The sequence below is a fragment of the Phalacrocorax aristotelis genome, chromosome 2 (genome assembly GCF_949628215.1).
Source record: "Phalacrocorax aristotelis chromosome 2, bGulAri2.1, whole genome shotgun sequence".
In the NCBI taxonomy this organism is placed as follows: domain Eukaryota; kingdom Metazoa; phylum Chordata; class Aves; order Suliformes; family Phalacrocoracidae; genus Phalacrocorax; species Phalacrocorax aristotelis.
In genome coordinates, this window is record NC_134277.1 from 101,157,611 (window position 1) to 101,184,901 (window position 27,291).

General features: G+C 42.2%; 1 protein-coding gene across 2 annotated transcripts in view; it reads right to left on the minus strand.

The window, feature by feature from the left end:
- The window catches only part of AHRR (aryl hydrocarbon receptor repressor), an 86,752-nt gene extending 60,260 nt beyond the window's left edge, over positions 1-26,492 (minus strand). Inside the window, exons 1-3 of one of the 2 annotated variants that reach the window (XM_075084481.1) lie at positions 26,382-26,492; positions 8,393-8,464; positions 1,140-1,321 (exon numbers count right to left, since the gene is read on the minus strand). In XM_075084481.1, coding sequence (XP_074940582.1) covers positions 1,140-1,321; positions 8,393-8,454 — 244 coding nt within the window. In that variant the 5' untranslated portion in view covers positions 8,455-8,464; positions 26,382-26,492. Of the gene's footprint in view, positions 1-1,139; positions 1,322-8,392; positions 8,465-25,704; positions 25,983-26,381 lie in introns of those variants that run through there. The other variant, XM_075084480.1, reaches the window with a different exon arrangement.
- Positions 26,493-27,291: the final 799 nt, after the last annotated feature.

Genomic DNA, 27,291 nt, shown 5'->3' on the forward strand with positions numbered 1-27,291 from the left:
TCAGGTATGTGTTCAAAGGGAAAGAGAGGCACTCTGTAAACTGTAGAACGCTGGAGGCTGGGCAGCCAGCTGCTGCAGTTAACATGGGAGGCTCCTGCTATCAGTAACTTCACCATCTGTAATCTGATGTCAGCTTGTAAAATGCCCTGCAGTCTGCCAAAGCCTCTTCAAAATCTGGCATTCCTTTTATACTAAAATATATTAGAAAAAGCAAGAAACCAACCAGCAGTTACCATTCTTCGGTCAAAACAAACAAACACAAAAATAGGGCTCCCTTGTATACACTGTGCATAATAAAGAATGGTAACAGGAAGAAGTAGAAGAAGAGCACTAAAGGAAAAATAATGTCCATAAAAAACCTCTACAGTCCACCTATAAGTTTTGGTCAATGATACTTCTCAAACATGCTTTTTTTTTTGCCTTTTTTTTTTTTTTTTAAACGACTCTAGGGAAGATTTTAATTGTTAAATCCCTAGTCTGGATTTTGCTCTTGTGAACTCTTCAGCTACAGAAAAAACTAAAACTGTCTGCAAATTGGAATTATTTTTATTATGCACATCTGAACATGCACATTTGGCTTTCATTGTGCAGTGTGCCAGACAGCTACAGAAACAAAGCGTAGCCTGTTACAGCTTAGTCAACACTTCAGATTTCAGATCTCACTTATCCTGAAAGAAAGTGATCTTTTTGGCCTTGCAAGGAAGCACATTTCCTCTTGGCATACAGCAAACACAGGTAATACAGTAGTTGCTTGACTTTCACATTGTATTTAAACAGACTTTTCAAGCATGCATGATAATAGCTTCAAAAAGGGAGTTCAAAGTGATTACAGGTATTACATCTGCCCCACGCCAGTTTAGGATTTTACAGTCATGTTTTCCCATTTCCTAAAGCCTGCTGAGGAAGGTGGGGGTTATCCCATTATTTGGTGAAAAACACACAAATGGCATAGAAGGAAATGCACAAAATTTCCAGCACAACATCCCATGCACAAAATAAGTTCAATAGTAGATATCAGATCTTTTTTTCTTACTGTATCAATAAAATACTGCATGTTAACTTTACTCATGATAAGTACAAAGCAGCAATAAATTAGAGAGAGACTTTTAACGGGATATTGGTATCTTAAAGAGACCTACCTTGAAAGAAACTTTTGACTCGGAGATAGCTGACACTAAGGCGCAAGACAGAGAGTTTGTCCAGCTTCGATATGATGTCAGGTGGAAAAGGCAAGAGGCTGGCCAGGTGGTCCAGTTCCGCATTCAGACGGTCCCTGTGTCTCTTTGAAGGATTTGATTTCTCATTCCCAACTGCAGGCCTTCTGTGGTGGAGAACACATTTTCAATTACCTGTTTTACCTCCAGATAGTACAACTGGAGACTGAGATGTTGTCTGCCATTAGTTGATTACAGGCATATTTAACATAGCTTCTATGAAAATAAAGTTTCTGTCCCCTGCCAAAAAGAGATTTACCATTTTGTATTTGCCATAGTGCAGACATGGACATTGGCCTCTCTTTTCACACCTGCCCAGTGAAAACAGATGAAGAACTGATATCTCTTACTCAGAACCCTCTCACCTTAGGAGAATGGGTACTATCTTCATGTTCTAGTGAATACCAGGAAAAATTATTTCCCATCTATGCTGTACAAATGATGGTCAGAACAGCAGAGGAAACTTACCATGACTAATGTATGAACCCATTCAATATCTTAGTGCCCTCCATTTAATGACTCCAAGTTAACCTGTGGCTCAGGACATAATTAAGAAAAGAGCCTGTCTTTAGACATGATTTTAAAAAGTATGGGAAGCAAGGTGAAGGGACATTCTTTCCTCAAGCTCAAAAATCCTGTGAACATTCTCATATTTACCTTCTTACATCAGTAATAACAAAGATAAGAATTTTGTTTCTCTCTTAAGAACATTAATATTCCTTCCAAAACATAAAGACTAATGTGACTCAGCTTTCTAAGCCAAGCACTCCTAGTCCATCCCCATTTCATGTCCCTCTCATGCAGTGAATAGGACCAGATGCCTCAGAAAAGCTGTTGTGGACATGCATTAAGCCTAGACACATCAAAAAAGACACTCAATTTTTGGGTGTCTGCTGATATTCTTCTCACAGAACATATAAGAAGCTTGTTCTCAAGAGGAAGAAAAGGAAAAGCTGGTGCACTTGCACACAATCATGGAAACCTGATTTCCAGAACAAAGCGAGGAGTAGTCAGTGCTGAAGCACAGACCTGTCGCTTAAGCAAGAAGACCTGAGTTAGAAGTTTGAGAAGGTAGTTATCCAGGAATGAGCCACAGGCCACTGCAGCCATAAGCTACGTGGGTCCACGATCTCAGAGGCAGTACAGCAGCCCAGTGCTATAGCTGAGCTAGCATCTCCCAGGGAACTTAGGGCTGTGTCTGCTGATCTTCCACTGGCTCATGTAATTCCCATTTTGAAGTTCTTACTGTAGCACATTGCCACATTCCTCCTGAAGCATCTTCTCCAGGATAAGAGACATGTTGAGAGAAAAATCAAGGAGGAAAAGATATAAAAATACTCAAGAATGGGAAATTGTAGGCAAGGAAATTAGAGGTGTGCTAACAGTTTCCACTTTCATCTAACTAAAGGCAAGGATCATAATCTTGTGTAGTTTAGCTGGTGCTCCAGTGGAGAATCAGAGCAAAACTATTATTAGTGGCACTTTACTACTGCATTTCCACGCTCCACACATTCACGATATTTTCAATCATAATTTTAATTTTGAACATTAGTATTTCACAAGGTGGTTAAAGGGTTAAATTGCAACATTTGCATGTTCCCCTCTTATAGGTGCAATCTTAATTTATCATTGTAACTGTGATTAAAAAATATAAAGTTGTGCTTAGGAATTAGTATAAAAAAGATCAATGTTTTGTACATGTGATTGCTGATGCTGCTGCTAATTGAAAACCTCTTAAACCGAATCAGATATGAAAAATTCATTGCTACTTTTGAGAACCTTCAGTTCACTTTAATGGGACAACACTGACAGACATGGAATGAACGAAAAAATGTTTGAGGTAGCTGTCAGTGAAGAGATATACTTCCTGCTTTTTCATTTAAAATTACCAAAAGTGGTATATGGCCTTTCAATAACACAATGATTTGCTTTCAAAGACATGGGGGAGATTTTGTTGATGGGATGAATAAGCAACCTTCCTCTATTAGAGAGAGCAAATATGCAACAGACAATACAATCAACAAAGAAGGAAAACTCTTTTTTAACTTTTCCAGAGTTAGCTGTTTTTCAAAAAAGGGTGTACATATTGGGCACTAATTTTTTGGAGTAAACCCTGAAGCTCAGCCATCCTCACTATGACACCAAAAGATATCTGACCTGTGGAGAGTAGTAATTTTGTGGGTATATAGCCTATAGTTCAGCAGAAGCTAAAGAACATAAGCTTTTAATAATTGTTCTTTATATCTGACAACACAACAGAAGCAAGGAAGCAATTTAGGATGGAAAAAATTAATTCCAATTAAGGAAGATTAGACTGATGAGTTCAAGGGGTAAAAATTAGCAAGACTAACACGGAGTAGAAATAGAAATTGTTCAAGCCTATTTACCACGTAAAATGGTGACTGCTCTATGCCAGCAAGGCATGGTTTGAGGCAATTACGGGGACTGCATTTGTACTGAGCATAAGTTTTCCGCAGATTGCAAGGAATGGTGTAAAAAGACTATGGAGGAAGTTCAGGACAGAGTCTTCCTGAAAACTCAAGGAAATTGTTCAGTAATTGAATCCAAACAAACAGGGGTTTGATATAAATGGTAATTAGGTGCCAAGTGGATGCGATTTAAAACAATGCAAGTTCCATGGAGAGGCTAGGGTAGCTATCCACAAACGGAAAAGGGCAGGCAGGGAAATTCAGTGTTTTGAGGCAAATGGAAATTATAGCCCTTATTTGGAGCTGAAAGTAGATGGTGCTTGTTGTGTTTGAGTTAAACCAGGGATTCTCAAACTGTGTAAATCAGGTCTAATCAGAGGCAGAGCACTCACTCTATGATACCTCTTTTACTCTGCTTTTCATACAACACTACTACAAAGTAGCACATGTAATTAAAACAATAAAGCTGGCGTTTCCCTCTTTGCATTATGAAAGCATTCTAATTCTGCTCTGCAGTAACAAGAACTGCAGACCCATATCACCAGTCCCTGTTTGGTAGGAACTGAGTGTGGGAGATGGTGCAGGGAACTTTTTCTGTTTCGGTGGTACAGAAGGCAGTGAGCCATTTGCGCTTTAGTGATTCAGTGTGCCCATGACACACAGACCACCGCTAGTGTAAACCAGTTTGATGAGATTGCAGAGGAATTTCCTGCAGCTACAGCTCTGTCTGCTGTTCGCTACCCTCTGAGGGAGCCCTACCCTCTTAACGAAAAGTTCACTCTGAATAAGTTTTTAAAGTATGCTGAAGTGTTAAACCAGCAGATGATCTAAACCGAGAAAAATCTAATCATTTACTATGATGGCAAGCTTTCAGTAAGAAGGGAAAGGGAAGAGAGAGACCATGAGATGCAACAGATAGGCTAAGTGCAAAGTAAAAGCAAGATGACTATCGTGGATGTACTGACCACAGCCGCTGAGCTGTGCTTGGGCATAGGTATCCTGGCAGAGCTGAGCTCCAGTGCCAGCTGCATACATGTAGGTGTCCACTGTCTCCTATGAGCAAAAAGGATCAATTGAGAGAAAGCTGTGTGAAGGGAAGGGGACCCTGTGCCACCTTCTACCTCTTCTGGGTTTTCATACTAAGGCAAGGCAAAAGCAGAACTAATGGTCAAGAAGACAACACATGGGCAGAGCAGATGAGAGGTGGGATAGTGTGATACCAAGTAAGAGGAAGGGCTATGCCACGGAGGGCCTTAAAATGAGAACTAGGAAGCAGGAGAGAGCTATACCTCCCGAGGTCTCTGTTTACCTTGGCACTGGTATGGTTCTGGCTGAAGTGGGCAGTTTGGGGCAGTTGTAGATACACCCAGAGCTAAGGCAGCTGTAGCTTGCCTTTAAAGAGCTGTAAAACATTACAAGAAATGTTTTGTGGAGGCAGAGAGTTTTATAAGATGCCAGAGTTTGAGAGGAAGCTCTCAAATGGTAACTCTCCTGAAGTGTTGCCTTAGCATTTCTAGTATAAGTATTAATTTCAGCACAGTGATTTTAGTTTGAGGTTAAAAACAAGATCTCTTTAGTTTTCGCATGCTTGAATTACCCGTAAAATGTTAGATTTCCACAGGAAACAAACACTTGGTAGAAAATATTTCCTTTAGTCAAAACTCCAGTTCTCCAGCTGAAAAGCATATCTGATGGAAATTTTTCAATCAGTCCAAGCTCCAGGTGTTTGAACTGGTTCCATAAAAGCCAAAAATCTTTAGTGTAGACCACATTTAATGGGGCTTGTTTGGAAGCTTTCTGGGGCAAAACAAGAATAGCTAGGGCTTTTTATTTATTTGCATGTATAAAAGTAGAACTTGAACCCGATGAATAGCAACCTAATGAAGATAGTCTCTCCTAGTTCTGTGTAGAGCAGAAGGCTGAAACATTTTAAGTCTTCCTGGTTTTCCCGCACATTCTTCCACAGTCTTGTGGGTCTTTGCATTCTCCCGTGGAGCTTCTTCGTACATTTTCATTACTATTCTGTAAAACTACCTCAGGATAGAATTTCTGTGCCTGAAAAACCACAGAAGTATTGAGCAGTATCATTCTGTGATATCCTGAATTACAAGCCAGTGGCAGGATGACCACCTGGCTTGTCAGCCTGATCACAAAAAGCTAATGGAGAGGCAGAGAACTGGCCTCCTGGGATTCATTGAGTATGTACGGGTAGACAGGAATGTCCCAGTTGTTCTGCAGAGGGGATAACTGTTCCTCTGTCCTTTGAATCCTAGCCTTCAAAAGGACTAATCCATTAATCCCTACAGAAATCCATGTATCCCGCTTAGACTGGCACCTGAGCTCGCTTATTCCTTTGTCAAGCGAAAGTTAAATTTCTAGAGGTTATTAGTGGAAAAAAGAGAGGAATTATTATTAGGACTGGCGAAAGAATTCCCGTCAACTTTTTTTCTCGGGAAAAATTAGGTTGTCCAACTGAACAAATATATCTCCCAGAACAGGTGGCAGCATCTACCATGGTTCATCACCAGAATGACATGGGGAAAAAGTAGAACAAAGCCATGGAGGAAAATATGTTATGCTATCAAAAAAGAGAAGAAAAGAACTGTAACAAAAATGGTATGACATGGTCAAAATCCTGGTTAAATATACTGTTCATTTAACAGACTATGCCTACCCTTCTAAAGTCAAGCTAAATTATTTGAGGCAGCATAACAGTAAGGATACCTTGGAGTCCTGAAATCTCAGTAAGGTCCGTGGGACTGAAGAACAGAGAGCATGAAAGGAGTTCTGTCAGCCAGCCCATTCAGAGCCTCTTTAGATCAGAGTTAAGAAGCCCCTGAGTGAGGTAATGAGCACAGAAAGGGCTTACCAGAGACCAAACCCACAAACAGATAAGGTCTGAGGAAGAGACCAGTGTTGCTAGGAACTCAGAAATCATCCTCAGCAAGTGATAAGTAACCAACCACAGAAAACAGAGGGCCTTCTCCAGTGCAGGAGCTCAACAGTCTAATAATCCAAAGCATATGATTCCCTTTGTTTTAACCAAAACCAAGTTTCTTGATCTTGAAATTGTATATGTCCTGGCCGGATAAGCTCATGATCAGATACCTGTACTGCAATCTCATAGCAAAGTTATTTTCAAGACAGCATTACTGGTGATAACTCACAAGGTGAAAACTTGGCTCCATGCAGTTCAGTTGCCTCTGATTTTGCTGGAGCCGGAATTTCATAAAAGGCTCCTGAGGACATTTACATCCTTTGTTAACAAGTAGCTTTGTTAGCCATTGCGTTTATCTAGAAGTCATCTTCAAGAGGAGGTCTTCTAGCTAGTATATACACTCCAAACATGCAGCTTAATGTTTCTCAAAGCAACTGCAACTCTCTTTCCTTTCTTACAAAAGTTATGATCCACAAACAGTTCTGCACAGAGGTAATTTCATGTATTGGAGCGGTTCCATACCTCATGCAGTTATAAATTTAAATATCCACATCCATACTTGAACAGTAGTGCAGAAATGTTCGATAAGATTTTGGATTTAACACTCAGGTTTTGCAGGAAGAATAATTTTCTTATGTCATTATCTTTGTCTATTGAAATTGTCACCTATGATATATTTTACACTAAAAGAAATCTTTTTTCAAGTAGGAACAAGTGGTTCATTTGCAAATACTCTCCAAAATCCAAACAAAATCAACAGATTTCACTCAAACATTCAGAGAAACTCCCCTTTGACTTTAGACCAATATATACAATTTTAAGCCAAGTGGGTTATTTTTAGAAGTTCTGAACAACTGAAAATAGGGAAATCTATTTTAGCTACCTTCTCATCCTTAAATTTTCTGTGAAGGCCACCAGTGCTAGTTCATAATTTTAACACAGTAAAAATGTGTGGTTCATAACCATACGACCCAGTGTAACACAGAAGATGTGGGATGACTGTATTAAAAAGTTTCATTTCACAAAGTGGCTTATGCTACCCCAAAATTATTTTACATTTGAGTGATAGCAACCTTTTTTTCCCTCCCATTTCAAGCATCTTTTAGTAAGAACTTCCCATTGCTTTTTTTCTTTTTCTGATTTGCCTTCACACATACAATTCCTGTCTCCCATTTTTCTCCAAATGAAAGTGATCTCATAGTAAACAATGGTTTGAAAATTATGTGTTCTTTATGCAAAAAGTAAGTCACCAGTCCGCTTTTTCAGTTGGCTGAACTGACCCACTTTCCAGACTCGCGCATGTTGGACTTAGCGATGCCCCAGGCAAGGCTAAACCAAGGAAGGGGGAAGGGGGGAGCGCAATGCCAGTGCACTGGTGCCACTCAACACACAGCTTCTCAAAAGAGTCCTTGAACAGGCAGTGAGGAACACAGAAGTGCAGAGCTCTGGCCCATTGCCCAGATGACATTTAGTCCACCAGTACCTTCTGCCTACAAACAAGCGCTGTCCCTCTCTGCTCCTCACGGCAGCGTACTCTGCAGTACACTGCAGTACACAGCACAACCACCACTGGCCTCCTCCTGGGACACCTGGTGATTGGTAAGGATGGTTTGACCCATGCTCAGCATCCTTTCTGGAGCCAGTCTTAACCATGAAGAGCTAGCCTGCTGACCAGGGGTTTCTCACTGCAGAGAAAGAAATTAGGTGTCTTCTGTGTCAGTGGGCCCTGGGAGGAAGGGACTCCTCTTTCTACCTCATTTCTAGTACGTACATTCGGAGCGAGATGTCTCCTGATGAATATGATACTTAACTGTTTCTGAATGGGTTTCCTCCTTTTCCTCCCAGCATATAGGCACTCCCCTGGAGGAATCATTGTTTTGATGCTGAAAAACAAAAGGAACAGGTTTCTTAGTTTAGAGGCTTCTGTGTTTCATACCGCCATACAAAATGACAGCACCGAGAAAGCTCAACCAAGGAAAATGTTTGTTCCTTGAGTGTGGCTTTCAACAACACTAAAAAGCACAGTGGCATTAGTTAAGATAGAAGCTTAAGGCTTATTCCAATTTCCTAGCTTAATATTATTAGAATATTGATGTTTATATTCAATTTTCATTTTTTTAAATTAAGCGTATTATGCATGGTATAAAAATGGGTATAAAATACATCCTGTTTACTTGATATCCAAAATTAATTTTTTTCCTCTAGGCTCATTTTTAAATTCAGCTAAACAAATAAGTATTAATAATACTACCTATCATCTTCTGCAAGGAGGATTTCACAGCTTTTTAAATACACAGGAATATTGTCTTCCATTACTGACACCATGATAAGTAGGATGCAATTATTCAAATCAGCATTTTTCCAGGTCCTCACACCCTCATTTTTAATGACTGAAAGTATATCTGTTGACAGCTTAAGAAGTGACACACAGTATTGTGGTTAGCACTAGGACCCATCCCAAGGCAGGGCTGATGGAGTTGACAATTTTTAGACAAAACTTAGCCTTATTATTGCTCTGTTTGAGTATGTTAGGCTTAGAGACACTGCAAGCTCTGAAACAAGTCTCTGCATTGGGTCTGTTTAAATCTTCTGGAGACTAGCTGAATATTGAAGCCTCTTGATTTTCTGTCTAAAAGAGTATTTTAGTCTTGCTGTGTGCTGTTCATCAGTGGGTGCATGCTGCCTGAGAGGTTACTGTATCTCAAGGCTATTTGCTGTTTTGTGTAAGATTAAGGGGACCTTCTATGCCACCTAATCAAATCCCATGCTACAAAAGACAGCTATGTCATATAATGCAAATTATAACCTACTGAACTTCATTTTAAAACTGTTTAGAGGAGCTTTACTTTTAATTGAAGACAGCTTTATGATAACTAGAAACCTTTTGCTTTCCAGCTTAAATTTGTTCATGGTCATTTTATGTCCATTTGTTCTTCTGCCAACATTGTCTTTTAGTTTAAATAGCTCTTCCTCCTCCATTGTGTTTACTCATTGGTGTATTTTTAAATATCAGTCATATCTTCACTCAGCCTTCATTTTTCTATTCTAGGACAATCCAAACTCTTTTATTCCCCTCTCATGTTACAAACTCTTTATTCTTCCTATCATCTTAGGAACATTTTCTTTCCCATTTCAATCAATATGCCTAAAACACAGATAAACATAATCATGCACATTATATTAAGTAAAATCTAAAAGTATTTCATACATACATATATATACATATGTATTGACAAACCATTAATTCTTTATGGAAATTATCTCACTTGATATTTGTGTGACTGTATTTTCCTTTTTCATACCCATTATCAAATTCATGGCTCACAGTCACCTAATGCACAGTTCTCCACCATCATGTATAACTTGCAATAAATAAATGAACAGTTTATGAAGAAAAATCTAACTTAGTGCCAAAGTGCCCAGCCATCCCATTCATACAATTAACCTCCAGTTTATTTTTGTTATGTGAGAATTGTATCCTCTTCTGTAGTGATGGTGCAAGCAACTAAGTTTATTGGTAGACTCCTGGTTTTGCATGAAATTTCTTAGTAAAAATATTATTGTCTCCAAACTGATTGTTAAGGAACTCTGCTTCTAGTTTCCCTCCTGATCAGTCTTTTTCCTTTCAGCATGTGTTGTTGACCCAGTTCCTTCCTCCAACCCTTTCAAGTCTTGTCTTAGTCCTCAGCAGCACAGTATACTTCACTAAACTCAGATTAGGTCTACCTGATCTGGAAAATCAGTTATCGTATCAACAGAAAGCTCTCAGGTTACTCTGTCAAAATCATGTAAATCTACATTCCATTTTTATTTCATTACACAACTAACCACTGCCGTTAATGGTTCCTCCCTTGAGAATTCATTCTAAAATGATGCATAGTATAGAAATCAGGTCAGTAGTAGTCTTCTCTCAGTTGTAGCCAATGGTGGAACCACCAGTCATTCTCCAATTGGTGCAGTGTCAGGTATAGAGTTCTTCCAGAAATAAACAAAAGAGGTTTTTTTCACTATTAATGGGACAATTTCATGCGAAATTGGATGGATGAACTGCTTGGCCAAAGTCTATGAGGGATAAGTTACAGTGCAATAAATACTGCTCCAGGTTAAGAAAGTTTGTTTATCCCACAGCCTTTACTTAGATAAATCCCACAGCCTTTACTTAGATAAAGCCTCCTTGCCACCTTCAAATACCTTGTTAGGTTAGGCTAGTCTACAAGCACATTTTTTGCAACAGTCCCAGTTTTTAAGATTTCATCTACCCTGGTGGGTTTTCTGCTCCGGTGGGAAGCTGAAATGGTGTGAAGGTGCCGAAAGAATTGCTGCAGTTTCTTGTGAGACCTTGCATTAAAAGATATTTTCTTTATATTGTAATACTTTTGTGTTCTGAGTCTTTCCCATCCATAATATGATTCTATGACTCATAGTTCATGTTTCAAAACAGTGTCACATGCTAGACTTCCCTTCTCTTGCGTTCATGAGGAAAATTACAAGGAGGAGAAAGACTTGGACAGCACAATTCAACTGAAAACTGGAAGTTAAGGTTCATTCAATTTCCCAGAAGGACCACTTTGTTTTAAAAACCATTCAGGTCCAGTTGATGACTATATGACAGCAAATAGAAATAAACTAAAAGACCTCAGTATTCAAACAACTGAAAACAAGGCAATAAATAGCAAGGAGTATGAGTTAGAATTTATGAAGTGTAAAATGCTGGTTAAGAAAGATAAAGGCCCAAAGGAAAAGTCCAAGTTGCAGCGCTAAAAAGAAAAGATAGTATGCTTTTCAAAGAATATTGTGAACAAAAGAAGTCTAAAAAGTGAGTACGGTGCTTAATAGATGGAGATGGCTTTATGTTAGAACTACATAAAAGGTAAGAGTGTTCAACAGATTTAATTCTAGTCTCTGAAAAGAAGGAGAATCATGCACTTGCATCAAGTAAGAATAAACCATGCACTCTTCAGGCTTTCTACAGGAACTTTCTACAGAATTAGGACAAGGGGTTACCACAGCAACATCGTATGAAGCGCTGCCTCAGCAACTGAACACCAACATCCTAGATATGCACACAGTCAAGAGGTGCTTCTGCTACTACCGCTAATGCCAACAGTGCCATGTAGATAAAATGAGTTTCAGAATGAATGTATGGGAATAAAAACCAAGTCAGAAGGCTCATGGCTAGTGGTTCTAAAAATACAGCTGAAAACAACACTTGAAGTTGTTGAGCTGCACAGAACCATAGACCACGAAAATGTTTCTTTTAAAAACTGGGAAGAGCATATATTCATGGTCCTGCCTGGACCATGCCCTCTTCTGATCATCTGTGAGCTCTCCTCTCCACTGCTGGGACAGAACAGCCCATCTCCACGGCTGCAGGAGGCTGGGAGCTTCTTCCCTGACCAGCCAACCAGCCTCATGAGTGAATGAGAAATGGGAAGAAGTTGTGGGGACAGCACTTGGCTGCTCAGTACAATCATGCTCTTTCCTTTCTCTTTCCCTTTGTCTCAGTAACACTTGAGAGTCCTCCTGTGCTCTGCTCCTGTCTGAGGCAGGACAAAGATGAACCAAGAGCTGCAACCTTCCACCCCTCTGGCAGCAAGAAAGGGGGATTACAAGCTTGAGGAGCTTCAGGAGGATAGCTAGGACTGAAAGGAACAGAATTCCTGGGAAAGGGCAGATGTGGGCCTTGATCATTCAGTTTCTTATGTCAGATGCTTTTAATCACCACTGACATTAAGTTGTAATGAATCTCTGAACACTGGGGAAATCCAAAGGACTGAAAGACAGCTGTTATATGACAGTCTTCAGAGAAGGGAAACAAAATGATCCAGCTAACCACTGGATGGCGAGACTGACATCCAGCACGAGCAAAATACCAGAAAAACTGATAAGAAAGATGAACGACATCACTTAGCAGAATTCTATGGAATATTATGCTTTTTGGAGTGAAACTAGCTCACTGAGAAGTTATCACCTCTAGCTGATAAAGGAATTTGCTTGCATTAGTAAATCATTTAACTTAACAGCACAACATCCTGATTTTAAAAAGCTACCATGAAGTATTATAGAGCACAGTTTCAATAAGTAAAGAATTTGTCAAGTGACAGGTCCAAAAAAAAAAAAAAAAAGGAGTAATCCTTGAGGTGAAAAATCACTGCTAAATAGAAAGGCTTTTATAAAGATCTTGCAGGCATCAAGGTTCAATACACAGCCATTGGTGATAATGTCTGCAAAGTCACAAAAATTCAGAAGAGTGGTAAATAATGCTGAAGACACAGTGAAACAGAGCAATCTGGACTGCCGGGTAGGCTGTTTCTGTTTATCCACAATACATTTTAATACCGCCAAATGCAAACACTCACATCTCAGAATAGGGAATGCAAGTCGTTGCTACTGAATAGGGACTGCATCCTGAAATGCCAGTGATTCTTGAAAGGAATTAGGGATCAAAGTGAAAAATGAATACAATCCATCCCTGAGCTCCCAGGGAGAGCTGCTGCAAAGGCTGCTAATGCAGTTGCTGACCTAAGTGAAGTTATTTTACCTCTGTTTTCAGATATGATGAGATCGATGCTGGAACAGCATGTACGTGTTCCCATGTAAGTGTTTTTCAAATAATGTTAGAAATTGGAAAGGGCAAGGAAAGAAGCTAAAAAAAATACTCGCAGGCTGAAGAAACTGCCTTGCATAGAAAAAATAATTAGGTGACTTGAGTAAAGGGAAGTACTTTCATGGAGAAGATACGGGTCCTGAATTATTTTAATCTGAAACATAGGAAGCTCTTAGAAAGCTGAAGCCAGATACATCCAAATAAGAAATAAGACATTAATCTGTGACATTGTGAGTATTTAAACACTGGGACAAGCTACAAAGGATTTAATGGCTCCTGCTGTCTTGAAATCACTGTTAGATGTCTTTCTGAAGTGTACACTTTACCCTAACAGGAGTTATGCTTAAATTAAATACAAGCAATGGGGCTGAATGCAGGCATACTCAGAAAAAAAATTTGGTAGCTTTGGTAGCTATAGGAGGTCAAACAACATTATCCAATGATCTCTCCTTCCATTAATTTTATGAATCATTTCCTGCCCAAATGTGATCACACACCACGCATTCAATGCCTGAACTATATAAAAGGGCTGTGCAGACCACAGCTTCAGAACAACGCAGGTTTCGAAGAGGGAGCCTGCGAATAAGGAAGTTGTGTTCTCATCCCTACCGCACAGCGGAACCATGGCGCAGCTTCATGGGCAAAGCAAGAAGGGGATCGTGCTGGAGTTTAGCTTGGCGTTCGGCAGGATTACATGTTGCTTCTGCCCTGGGATGCAGCGGCTCTGGCAAAAGACTTCCACTCGCAACGGCTAACCAACAGAAGAGAAATCTACCTGCCTGCTGTCACTAAATTAATTGTGATTAGCACATTTCTGCCAAACGTTTGAACGGTCATGTGTTAGGAGAAAATCTGGTAACAGCTTCAGACATATTATCTTTGAAAATATCATGTAATACTGTGTCCAGAAGCATCCACGCTTCAAGAGAAACTGGAGCAAAGAGTCACAAAAATGATTAAACGTTGAGAAAATGAGCCCCGCAGTCAGAGTCCAGGAGCTCAAACTGTTTGGGTTATTATGAAGAACAGCAGTGGAGAACTTCCTCACAATAAGTAACTACATTATGTAAGAAACAAACATTTCCTGACAGAGATCAAGCTAATTCTAGCGGAGTCCAAAAACTTACAGAATTTGAGGCTAACTAAATTCAAATTACAAATAAATGAGGATGACTATTAAAATAATTTACCCAGGACCGTAGAGGACTCTTCATCACTGAGCACTTTTTTTAATCAAGATTTCTTTTCTTAAGAAAACTCTTAGACCTGTGTGGTGAAGATTCTGTTTAAGTATGTCTGATGGTCCATGTTTTACATGAGATCAAAACAAGATCACGGTGGCTCTTTCTGGCCCTAAAATTTACTTTTTTGCCTCAAACTTCTCTCCAGTGAAAAAGGAAGAAGGTTAATTTCCAAACCTGAAGAGTTGTTAGAAATGTTAATTGACTAATAAAAAGGTATATAATGCTTGACTTACAGAGGGTGTTCTGCAAATACCAGGAATCATAGATTGGGCTTCCAGCACAGCTAAGGTCATCTTACACAGCATATATAAAATCTCCTTTTAATTTCCTTTAAAGAAAATATGTACAAATTTGGCTATGTTTGGAGCTTCTGGGAAAAAAATCCAGTTTGCGTGTGCTCGGGAGACTTGTTGTAGTCTGACAGTTATCTATAGTTTCTGCCTGAGCTGAGCACACGTCATCCCCTTCATTCCTCCCACAGGCATCTGCACTATACATATGCATCCCCATGCGCTTTACATGCCTTCCTTCGCAGTGGCAAAGGCAGAGCCAGACTTCTCCTCTCACTGTTCCTCCCCATCCTGGTGTGCTCTCCCTCCTCCAGCTGCTGCAGCCCAGAAACAAGGGACTCCAAATATAAGGCACGGGAATGAGGAGTCAGCTGTGGGAAGGACTGGGAGGCAGACAGACAAGGCAGGGAGGGGACAGAAGCAGACTGCTTGTAGGCCTGAGTCTCAGCATCTCTAAGATCTCAGACAGATAGATGCTGTGCTTCGTAACACTCCAGAAAGGGACCTTGGGGGAGCACTGCTTTTGAATTATCCGTAGGACTTCAAAGTAACCATCCAAAACTGGGGATTTTTGCCAGAAATTAGGTGGCCTGCACCTCCCTACTGCAGTCTCCCGCCCAGGTCTCCTGCAGGCTCCTCTGCTGTCACTGCCTGCATTACGGGAGTCAGACCCCTGCCCCACTCAGAGAGCTTAGGGAAGGAATTGGGGCTGTGCAGGGGCTGTAGGAATAAGGGCTGCGTGATGCAAGGCATGCGACTACAGCCAGTGACATCAGAGGCGTCAACTGTCATTTTCTGGGAGCCTTGGTCTGATTTCTAAAAGTGACGAGCACTCAGTGCCACAGCTGAAGGCACACAGAACTGCGCTCTGCATGAATGTATCACCTCCTGAGTGAGAATACATCTTTCAGATTTATCTCTACTAATAAGACCATATGTCTCAGCAGTATAATAAAGATTAATTCAGCAGTGGTTTTGATGAACTTAGATATTAGAGTCACAATTCTCACAGAACAGTCTGTGACAAAATTAATAGCACTGTGTTTGCATGGGATTTGAACAGTGCGTAATAGGGAGCTGGGACCACAAGGTGAATGCAGATGATAAAAACAAAATACACAATTTCTATTTTTAGTACGAGATTAAGATTAGTGCCTGTCCACATAGGTGAGGGATTCACGTGCCACCTTTAACTAATGGGTTTCTTAATTTGCAAGTGTTTGACTTTGAAACATGGCAGCCCTTTGCTACAGGGTGGGTACGCAGCCGCGCTCTTCAGGAATCTTTAGCAGAACAATAATTTCAATTACTATTCTTCCCTCACAAACAAGTTCATTTGGGGACTAAATTATCTCATCAGCCCTCCTTTCTTTATGTGTTTATACAAGAAAGCCTGAGATTAAGTTCAAGGAGAGTTTTTTTAAATTTGAGGATGTATATTACTAACTTTTAAAAAAAGTTTAGATGCAGGGGTCTTTTTTTAAGTACTGTTTTAAAAATTAAGCTGTTTTTAGAACTTCTAACATGTGCACTGTCACTTCAGGACGGATATGGAGCATAACGCATATAAAAACACACAAAAAAATCTGATTGGTCATATGTCTGGTACAATTCTTTAGGGTTAGTGGAGTGGCATCTCTTTCTATCAGGCTTGACTTTGGTCCTCCATTGTCTTTGCCACAGACCATCTGAGGAGAATATGGAGTTGCCACAGCAGCCAGACTATCCCTTCCCTAGTAAGGTGCGAGCAGCGATGAAAAGTTTTGCTACAGCTGGGGCATTTAAGATATTGTCTGAACCCTATGGATTATTTGATGATTAACAAGACACTCAATCTCACATTGCAATCTTGCCCTGAGTACGGATATTAGTGTAGCATGTTCCACCTTTAAACTCTCAGGAACATAATATCTTTGAGATCTCTGTCCCTCTGTTATGCTTGTTAGAACCTGACTAACAGGTCAAAAGAAGTAACTTCTGGAGACTGAAAAAATGCTGTGAAAACACAGGCATCATTTCCATAGCAAATTTGACTAAAAACAGTAAGATATGTCAATCAAATATTTCTGCCATGAATGTCTAGTGTACCAGGGCCTTGGTTCAGCTGTCTTCAACCTATAGCTAATTCAGGTTCTGGGTGCAGCTTTATGCTGGCAACACAGAGCTCAGTACAAGCTAAAAAACTCAAGTATATTTATCAAGCATGTATGTAACTCTTCAGATAGGTTCTGCCCAGATTTAGCTCTGTGCTGTCACGATAAGGTTGCTAGAGCTAGTTAGTTCATCAGGTTTCTCTAGTTCATTAGCTTGTCTACAATACTCCACGATTCTAAGTGAGGGGTAAAAGCCCTTAGATAAAAAGGATTACAGCATCACATGGAATGGGTTATGTCACTTTTTTCACAAGACACATGTGGCCCTGCATTGCCTGCTTTTTGGGTTGTTTTATCCTCATGCCCCACACCCCTGTTCCACCATAACGTGCTCCAGCACCTGTACACCACCGTGGTGGGGTGGACTAGACATGTCACTTTGAGTTGCAGACTAGACACAGGTCGCAAATACAACTGAATGTTGTATTTATATACATATATTTATATACATATGAATATATACATACCTGTGTATATACATATATGTATATAAATGAATATATACATATTCATTTATATACATATGAAGTATGAAGTTATGCTGGTTCTCCAAACCCTCTTGTAAGTACACCAACATTCCTGGTGTTACTCTCCCAACCACCCACATTTTAATACCCTGCTTGTCATTTCATCAGGCTTTGATTGTCTAGGGTTTGGGGTTCTCTTTGAAATGCTAGAAGAACGATCTTTGATAAGACTATTTATCATACTGCATCCACCAGGCCAAAATAGAAGCGTGGTGCAATTTTGGGGCACATGCTAAAGCATGATGGGAAACCCTGAGTTATACAAAGGGAAGCTACAGATAGATTAGAGGATTGAAGAGATGTGGCAGAAAGAGAGGAACACTAGGAACCATTTTTAGGAGTTTGCTACTGTAAAGCCAAAATAGGACTAATTTAATTTAAATCTTTATCAGGAAAGGATTGCTTATCAAAATCAGGGAGACTCTCCACAGTAGCCAGTAAGCTGGTGATCCCCTCCTGCAAATGGGCCAAGATCCAGCTCCAAGTCTTTCAAAAAAGTCTGCCGTATACTGTAACTGTACTCTCATTTCTCTGATTCCTCTCTTCTTTTCCACAGAAGGCTTCTTGAAAGGCTTTAGTTGCACTCCAGTGCAGAATAGGAGTCAAAATATGTGAGAGCTCAATTATTTTGTATATCTATCTTATATATCATATATCATATACATTTCATATATATCATATATCTGTATATTTCTATATCACTAGAGACAGTGTAGAAAGAGAAAGAAGTGGCTGTCTCTGGCTCAGAGACTCAGCCTGTCCTCAGAGGAGCCTCTGTGACACCAGGAGAACACAGCACAGCACTTTCCCCAAGAAAAGAAGCGAAAGAGGGCTGGATCTAAGGCCAACAAAATGGGGACTGACATCTTTATTATTATAAAAGCTATGATGAAATGTGTGTGTGTAAGACTAGCAGAGCAGGGAGAAAAATTATTTATAAACCCAGATGTAACATCAGCTTGTTGGAAAGATGCAATCCCATTCTTCTCCTGGCTTTGCCCTTCTGTGTTCCTCCTCCCCTGTCATTCAGTGGAAGAAATGGAGAAACAGAGAATGAAATGCCAAGAGCCCCGTAACAGAGGTTCAGCAGAGCTTAGATATCTGAAAATCCACAGGAAAAAAAAAAAAGCCAAAAACTTTCAGGGAAAAAAAGAAAGTGTTTTTCTCAAAGCTTGAGATGGAAAATGGGAATGCAAAGAAAAATTGAAATGAAACATGAAATACTTTCTCCTAGAACTGAGCAAGTTATGTTAGCTTGGTGCTTAAATTGACATTGTTATTGTTGTTACTGCTGCAAGTCAGCCTTTTAAAATGTTTTTGCTACCAGCGTAAGAAACACGGCAGCATTTGAAAGAAGCAGATCACAGTTTAGAAACGCACGCCGAGAGCCAGGCTGGCACGCGACTTGTCAAGATTTCGCTCAGTCCTTGCAAGCCTTCAGTTTAATGAAGCACATGAAAATCAGAATGAAAACTCAAAAGTTCCTGTTCTTTCAGATACAGACGCTCTAGACAAAAGTAAAAATAAAACCTGATGTAGCTATTATTTCTGAGATTATAAAAGTAGCTAAACAAGTTATACTGGTTGAAAGGCTGGCTCATTTTGTCTGCTACACTGACAAGGAACTACTCCAGTACCTTGGTTTGGATATGTACTTAAAGTTACTGCAGGTCCTTAACTATGGATGTATAAGTATACGATTTCCTCTCCAGGAACATGAATCTCTCCTTGGTAAGCAGTATAACGTATCTATTCCTATTCTGTTTCTGTGATCTATGGACATATCTACCTTTTTTTGTTTGTTATTTGACAATTTTTGGCACTTTCTGTTTTAAATACTTTTACTGTTTTAGAGACAGGTCTCCAGAGGGAAAAAATATGTTTAAATACATTTGCAAGTTGTCCGTAGTGCAACTCTGTCTTCTAATACTATTTATATCTGTTACTACCATAAAGTAATCAATATATACAAATTCATTCTCATTAATGACCGCAGCAGTTGTATTTTATCTGTGCTCATTAAATTTTTCATCACGTATTTTTTTATTTTCAAAAAAGAATTAAATTTAATTTTCATAAACAAGTAATGACTGCAAGTATTTCACTTTATATAATTAGTGCAAGAAAATTAGGGGAAAATTTGGCCTCTTGCCTTCAAAACTCCCAGAATTTCTTTTAGTCTCTAAGATAAAAAAGCAAATGTTTTATGGGTACATCCTACCACAGTATAATTTGCCATAAAGCATTTGCTACCATCGAAAACCACCTGACACTAATAAAGCAGCTAGTTTAATATTTACTGATTCTCATCCACTCTTGAAAAGCAATAAACAGGAATTTTTCATGTAGTGAAAATCGTAGGGAATCTCCCCAATTGCAGGGTAGGGGAGAGCTCTTTTATCTCCTTTTATAGCATGCTTTCTCTCCCCAGTCCCTGAACACCCATCTATCCCAAGACAGATTTTGTTAATCATTACGTCTTTGCAAATGGGGCTGAAAGGACCCTCAAGAGATCATACAGAACATCCTTCCCTGCTTCATACAGAAGCAGCTGTACTAAAACCATTCAGAGGTTTCAGATCAGAGAAATGGCTTGTGAGCATGAAAGCCTTGTCTGTTTTTTCTTCCTAAATCAATTGATATAATAAAAAAGCACCACATATTTCTAGTCTTTTTACATGCTTAGGCCATCATAGCTGTAACAACACAGCTGCTAAACCACTCCCAAAAGCTGCTTATACTGAAGAAGTATAGTTTCTATGAGTACCCCAGAGATTTTATTCCAGCATTTAACTATTACCAAAATCACAACATTTTTCCTAAGCGTCTTAACCTAAATTTTCCTTACTGCAACTTAAGACAGTCACTTCTTGCCCTACATGGCATGAACTTAAATAAGTTTGAGTTCAATTAACTTCGCAGCTAACCCTATATTTCTAAAGATTTCTTCCGCTTTACTCTTCCCATCTCTAGACTAAATAATTATTTTAATCTTTTCTTGTAAGTAATGTTTTGTAGGTATCTGATCATTCCTGTTGCTCTCCTCTGGACTCTCAATTTGGTCTGCAATTTTCTCAAGCACCCTGCTCCCAAATGAACACAATACTCCAGCTAAGGACCTACCTGGGCTGAGTAGGATGGAAAGACTGCTCGTGTATCTTAGAAAAAACACTCCTATTTTTACACTCCCATTTTTACACACCATTTTCACAACAGTGCAATGCTACTACCCTCTGTTTAGTTTGTGATCCACCGAATTTCCACATCCTTTTCTCCTTAGCTCGTGTTGCCTAGCCAGTCATTCCCCATGCTGTGTTTGAGTACGTGATTTATTGCTGACTGAAGATAAACCTTTGCACAAAACTTTGCAGGCTCGCATCCTGCATCCCGGTTTTCTGGAGGTTGTGGCTGTCAAAAATCACTCTGAATTTGACTCTTGTCTTCCAGGGTGCCTGAAACCTGTTTTAGCTTGGTGACATCTGCAAGCTGAATGCCCACATGCTCTGACCCATCACTCGAGGCATTCATGAAATAGAGAACAGCTCTGACAGACTGTTGCAGAATCCCAACCTGAATGACAGTCTTGTCAATATGGCCCTCCAAAATCTCTAGTACCGGTATTCTTCACCCACAGAACAACCTCAGCAAATTTGCTTCTCTAGAAATGGCCCGAAACAAGAAGAAAATACCCTGTTTGTGGAAGGATTCCTCATTTGAGAACCAGGAGAGGAAGACTCAAACTGACAAGTGCACTAGGAGTTCTCAGACATCAGAAAAACATATGTTGGAGAAGCAAATCCCTGCAAAAGACAATGAGGCCAAGAAGGCCCGCTTTCCAGACAATGCTGCCGCGACTGCACGGTGAGAGCATAATATTTAGCGTTTCAGCAAAGCAAAACGTTCAAGAGGCTACTCAACATCATGACTCCCAGAGATCAGAATATGACCAAATGTAGCAAACAGCTCCCAGGAAAGCGAGACAATGACCCAAACCTGCCATGAATTCAACTGCACTCTGCCTCAGCTCCGGTGTTACAGAAGAGGGAGAAACCCACTAACGGTGGATTTTTACAGTCCTAATGAGGGACAAAATTTGATCTATCGTTAGCATGTGTTTTCAGCAAGCTAAACCTACTGAAATGACCACCATTTAGCATCAATACAAACAAAATTTAAGAGTAAAGAATAAATATCTAATATGTTTAATGCATGCACAGATATTGCAGTTGAATACAGAGCGATAGCTCTGGTACCAGGCACCACTGCAGTCACAGGGCAGGCCAAATACATGATTGCAAACAGCAGTTTTGCAGCCCCAGCTTAATAGACTGTATCATGCAAATTATTTATTCATTGTCTGCAGATGCAGTCTTGACTCAAAACCATAGACAGTATGGTCCGGCCCAAAGCAATCTCGTCATCTGACAAGTACCTGGGTGCAGATGAAATGCTTTGCTCATATATACCCATATTAAAGATGTTCCACTGGCATAGGCTGCTAAGCACAACCATCTTGCACAATTTTACACCACCATCCTATACTCGCCCTGCTGCTGCATACCAGAAGGCACCTATGGGAGGGAAAGGGTAAGATCCAGAATAAAGTTTTTTAAAAAAAAGGTATAAAAGGTACACTGGGTATCTTGCAATTGTAGCTACACACCTGTGTACCTGAGGATTGCACTTGAGCAAACAGATCCTGCCTTATCTACACTGAAATGTAGAACGCGTACAACTGTATCACACACTGGCACTACGGACCTTGGGGGTTCATAAGCATTTGGGTTGCATTTAGTTGGCATTATGTTGGCAGTACCTACATTTTGTCCATCCCAGCTGTACAATCCTGTAAGTCCATCCATTGAAGTTCTGCCGTTTACCCTGCAGTATTTTTCATCTTGACAACAGCACAACACAGCCTCAAGTGCTATAGAAACCTCAAAGATCACAACTCTGAAGGTAAGTTGAACTAATTCCAACGTGACCGTCAACAGCTCTGTGGGAGCTCTGGACCAACAGAACAATGCAAACATGCTCCTAAACCATTTCCATCTCAGGATGTTCAGCTGGTCCCTAACTCAGTCAAATTCCTTGCAAAGCACCTTGAAGCTTTCATGGTTCATGCAGACCCAGGGGTCTGCGTTAGGGTCATCTTCTTAAAAAAGCATCTACTTGGTACACTTAAGGCTGCATATTTGCTCCTGTGTCCACCTTCTTTGCTTTGACCTCAGAATGTTTGTAGAAATCCTAGTCTGCATTTCCCAGCAGTGATTTGCACAGAGGACCAACAACGAAACAGTTTCCCCCAAAGCAGCAGCTCTCGCTTCTCCTAGCCAAGGATAGCTGGATATATATATATACACATAAGCATATACCTTTGCCTCAGCTGGTATGAGATGATCAGTTATATGTCAAAGAGAATTTTTTACTTTTCACCTCTTGTTGCAGCCATGCCCCATTCTGAGCATCAGCGAGTGCTGCACTGCTGCAAAGTCCTCCTGTCCTGCTTGCCATGGCCGTCTGGTGATGGCGACCACCACCAGCGAGCTGTCACAAACACGGCAGTTACACAGCAATGGTGTGGGACCGTTCGCATTGACAAACATCCCGCTGCTTACCTCATGGCCAAACCAATGACCTCTTCACTCTGCCTGTACCAGGGGAGCAGGCAGGTGCTGCCTGCTGTCCAGGTAACCCTGTTCTAGTGGGAGCAGCCAGAGCTGAGCAAAATTGCACTTGTGCCGTTCAGGCAGATTGTGTTAGCAGTTGATGAATTGTGGTTATCTGAGCTATAGCTTATTCCTCATGGGTAAGCCAAGTCAAATTGAAAACATCACCACTCTTCAGCAATGAGTTTGTGTGTGTGGACATGATTCAAATGAGAAGCAATGTCTGAGTTAGGACTCCAGTTATTCCATAGTGAAGACAAGCCCATGTTATCCAAATCACCCCCTTCCCAGCACTCAACTTTATTGGTTATTCAAACATTGCTGTAAAAAAAAAAAAAAACAAAAAAACTGGCTGACACTTCCTACCCAAACTTGGCAATTCCTTAAATTTTCCTCCAAAATCTTCTTTGTCCTAGTTGTCTCTGGGCACAAAGAGACACTCCCACATCCTTTACATTCCAGTTGGGGCTAATTGAACTCACATGTCAACATGAGTCAGCAGTAATTACCAGGAATATTAAGGAAAGATTTGGCACCGGACCTTACTTATTCAACAGCAGAGCCCCCAAGTTTAGTGGGGTCTTGGCTAAAATCGAACCCCTTAAAAACACAACAGCAAAAGCTGTACCAAGTTCTCAGTCTAGTTCAACTACGTATAGGCAGTTCCTGATAGCGAAAGTGTCTCTACTATATTTTTAGATATACCTAGAGAAAGGCAAATCTAATGAAAAAATCATTTCTGACTACTAAATCCTGCACGGTGGAATTTAAATCTGTTTATACACTGAAACCGATGAATCAATATTAGACTGACTGGCTGATTTTCGTAAGCATCCGCACTGCAAACAGGGCCTAGCAATGCATTTCCTCCTTACAATTCCCGGGCAGAAATCAGAATCGATGGGAAGTTGAGGTAATAACATACCACCCCCTCCCACAGCTCATTTGGAATAAAAATCCTGAAACCACAACAACCCAGATTTTCCACTTGCGAGTGTTCGTTTTCCCGACGAAACAGTCCCCCTCAGTACACCTTCACCCTACGGGCTGCTGAGCCTTGGGCTTCCAGAGCTGAAGAGGTGTTTACGCACCAGCCCGATGAAAGCCCCCAGAAACCCAGTCCTCTCCTCGAGACCAGAGAACACCCAAATACACTTTTACGGTCATCTACTGAAAAAAAAAAACAGTAGTCAGGAGCATACACACTGATGCGAGATGCGGCGGACGCGGCGGTGAAAAGTGAGGACTGTCTCAGCCTGTGCTCAGGCAGGGTGTGCCAGCAGGAGCAACGGCGTTAAAGTTACTGCATTTCTGGTTACTCTTTAGTTACTCTAAAGCTACTCTTTCTGGTTCTTCATATCTACGGTGTTAGGTACTCGGTTTTTCAAAGCAATAAATTCTTGCTCTTGGTTGCAAATTGACCAAGTGTCTTGCCAGTGAATTTGATCTTGTCAGTCATTAAGTCTCTTGCTTAAATGTAACGATTTAGTCTTAGCCCTGGATAACAACACTCTCTACGGTTCATAAAGGAGAACTGTTTTATTTTATCTACTGCAAACATATGTGCATCAACATTCTTCTCAACAGACTACTTCTGAGCCCAACCAGATCAGTCAGTTTTATTTAAATGCAGTCCCGGTTGTCTTTTTGAAACCTCCAACTACCAAACAACGTCAAGCATATTCTTGGTTTTTTCTGGTGGTTTTTGTTTCCTTTTTCTTTTCTTTTTTTTTTTTTTTGGTCTTAATAGTCTATCTCCTAGAAACTCACTAAATGACGCACAAACATTGTTTGTGCCCGTCTTCAGAAAAAAAAAAAGGTTTTTACATGATATAACTTGGGGTTATGCTATTTGCATTATTCTTTAATAAAGGCATAAAACTACAGCTTCACCCAAAGACGTCCAAAAATTTTTGTTTACCAAACAAAGTAACACAAAGTCAGAAAAAGCACCGGAGACCGTACACACGCTTCGCCCTTTCCTCGCTGATTTTTTCCCCCTTTGGTATGTCAAACTGAAACAGCAGAAGAATTTTTGGCTCTGAAGTTATAATCCCCTGAAAAATCTTCCTTTTCATTACTGAAAATGAAAATGAAGTACTGACTGGCCCCGAAGCGTACCCACCCCGCTCAACGCCAAGCAAATGCAACTCGGGCTTGGAAGAGGCAACGGGAAACTTTATTTCACTTGCTTTCCCCCCGAAGGTCTCTCGAGGTATCAGTGGAAGGGATGGGTGAAGCCAGATGTGGCCCAGGTGTCCGGGCAGAGCTCTCCGCGCCCCCACCCCTCCCGCACCCCGGTTTCAGCCCTCGGGACAGCGGGGCATCCCCCCGGGCACCCCCCCACCGGGGGCCGGCGGGCACCCGGCACCTCCCGGGGCTCACGCGTGGGAGCTCCGGACCGTCACCGGCGCTCGGCTGGAAGAAGCGGGGCGCGTCCTCCCCGGCTGCGGTCCCACCGCCGCCGAAACGGCCGTGGGGAGCACCGACACTCCGGAGGGGGAGCGGAGGGGAGGGGGGAAGGTGGTTTGGGGGCGAGGTGGTCGGAGCCGACGGTCCCTCCCGGTCCCCCCGCAAAGCCCGGGTTGACGCCTCGCCTGCCCACCGCGAGCTCTCGGGATGCAACGACTTACCCCACGGTCCCCGCCACGACCCGGGGGTGCAAAGTTTCTGCGGGCGAGGAGCAGCCCCCCGGCCGCGGCGCAGAGCGGGCGGCCGAGGCGCGGCGGCGGTGCCGGGGGCGGAGGGTGCGGGAACGGACGGCGGGAGCGGGCCGGAGGGCGCCGGGGGTGGGGAGGATGCTCGGCCGCCGCTTCCCTCGTGATTCAGGTGGCGGGCTGGCGGCCGAGTGACAGGGCGAGCCGACGGCTCCCCGCTCGCACGCGATCCCCGGCCCGCCGCCGCCGCCGCCGCCGCCACCCCCCGCCGCCGGCAGAGGGCGCTGCGGCGGCACCGGCGGCCGTTGCTGGCGGGGGGGGGGTGGGGGGGAACGGCCGCCGCGGCGGGGACAGGGCCACCGGGCGCCGCCGGACGGGACCGCAGCGTTGAGCGACGGTTCCCGCCGCTGGTGCCCGCCGCTCCGCCGCGGGACGGGGGCGCCGAGCCGGGCACACACCCCCCGCACCCCGCCCGGTGCCGTGCACCTGCCCGCCCCGCCGCAGCCCGGCTCTACCGAAAAGTTGAAAGGGAAAAGTACCGTGCGAGTCCTTTCCCCGCCTCCGGGACGCCTGGAGCAGCCTCAGTCCCCCCACACACACCCGCACCCCGGCATCGGTGTCTCCGGAGGGGGCTTCTCCATCCCCCCACTCACCGATCTCTGCCCGACGCCGGTGTCTTTGCGCTTGTCGCCTTGCGTGGCAGAAGGACATCTCCCGCTGAGTACCGGGACCTTCAGTTCAGCACCGTATTTACCAGCTTCACCAAGAAGCTGAGTAATAGCTGGGATTCATTTATTTATTTATTTATTTATTTATTTATTTACGTGTTAACTAGCAGCGGTTTTTTTCCCCAGAATGTTTTGTGGACGGATTTTCTGGTTTGTACCAGAAGCGGCTGGGGATCCCAGTCAAGCAGCGAGGCCTTTTGCGAGTGGTGTTAGATGCTGGTGTTTGGTAAGTACGTAAAGCGGCTCTCGCACGGGAGGCTTAAGGACAGGACAGGCAAAACCAGGGCACGCTGATGCAGAAAGTCCAAGATAACAAAGTGCAAAAGAATCCCCTCCCTGGTGGGATGCCAGCCCATAGCGGGGAGATCCAAACGTTGAAGCCCCAGCAGACTTCTGGGGCTGGCTGCTGTGGGGAGGAACTCTCTACTGCTCCTCAGCTATGGACTGCAGAGGTGTCCCCTTGGCTGCAGGTGCTGTGGCAGGTATCGCCTTCAGAGAGCAGAGCCCGGCACTGCCTGTCTTTGCCCCAGATGCAGTGCTGCACCTTCTCAGGCTCCAGCTGGCTGAGCTGTATATCCTTGGGCAATCCTCCTGGGAAAGCCCAATTATCAAATACAGGTGGCAGGAATACAGTATAGGAAAGCAAAGAACCCCCTTTTGCTAATCAGTGAACCATAGAATGGTTTAGGTTGGAAGGGACCTTTAGACGTCATTTAGTCCAACCCCCCTGCAGTAATCAGGGACATCTGCAACTAGATCAGGATGCTCAGAGCCCCGTCCAGCCTGACCTTGAATGTTTGCAGGGATGGGGCATCTACCACCACTCTGGGCAACC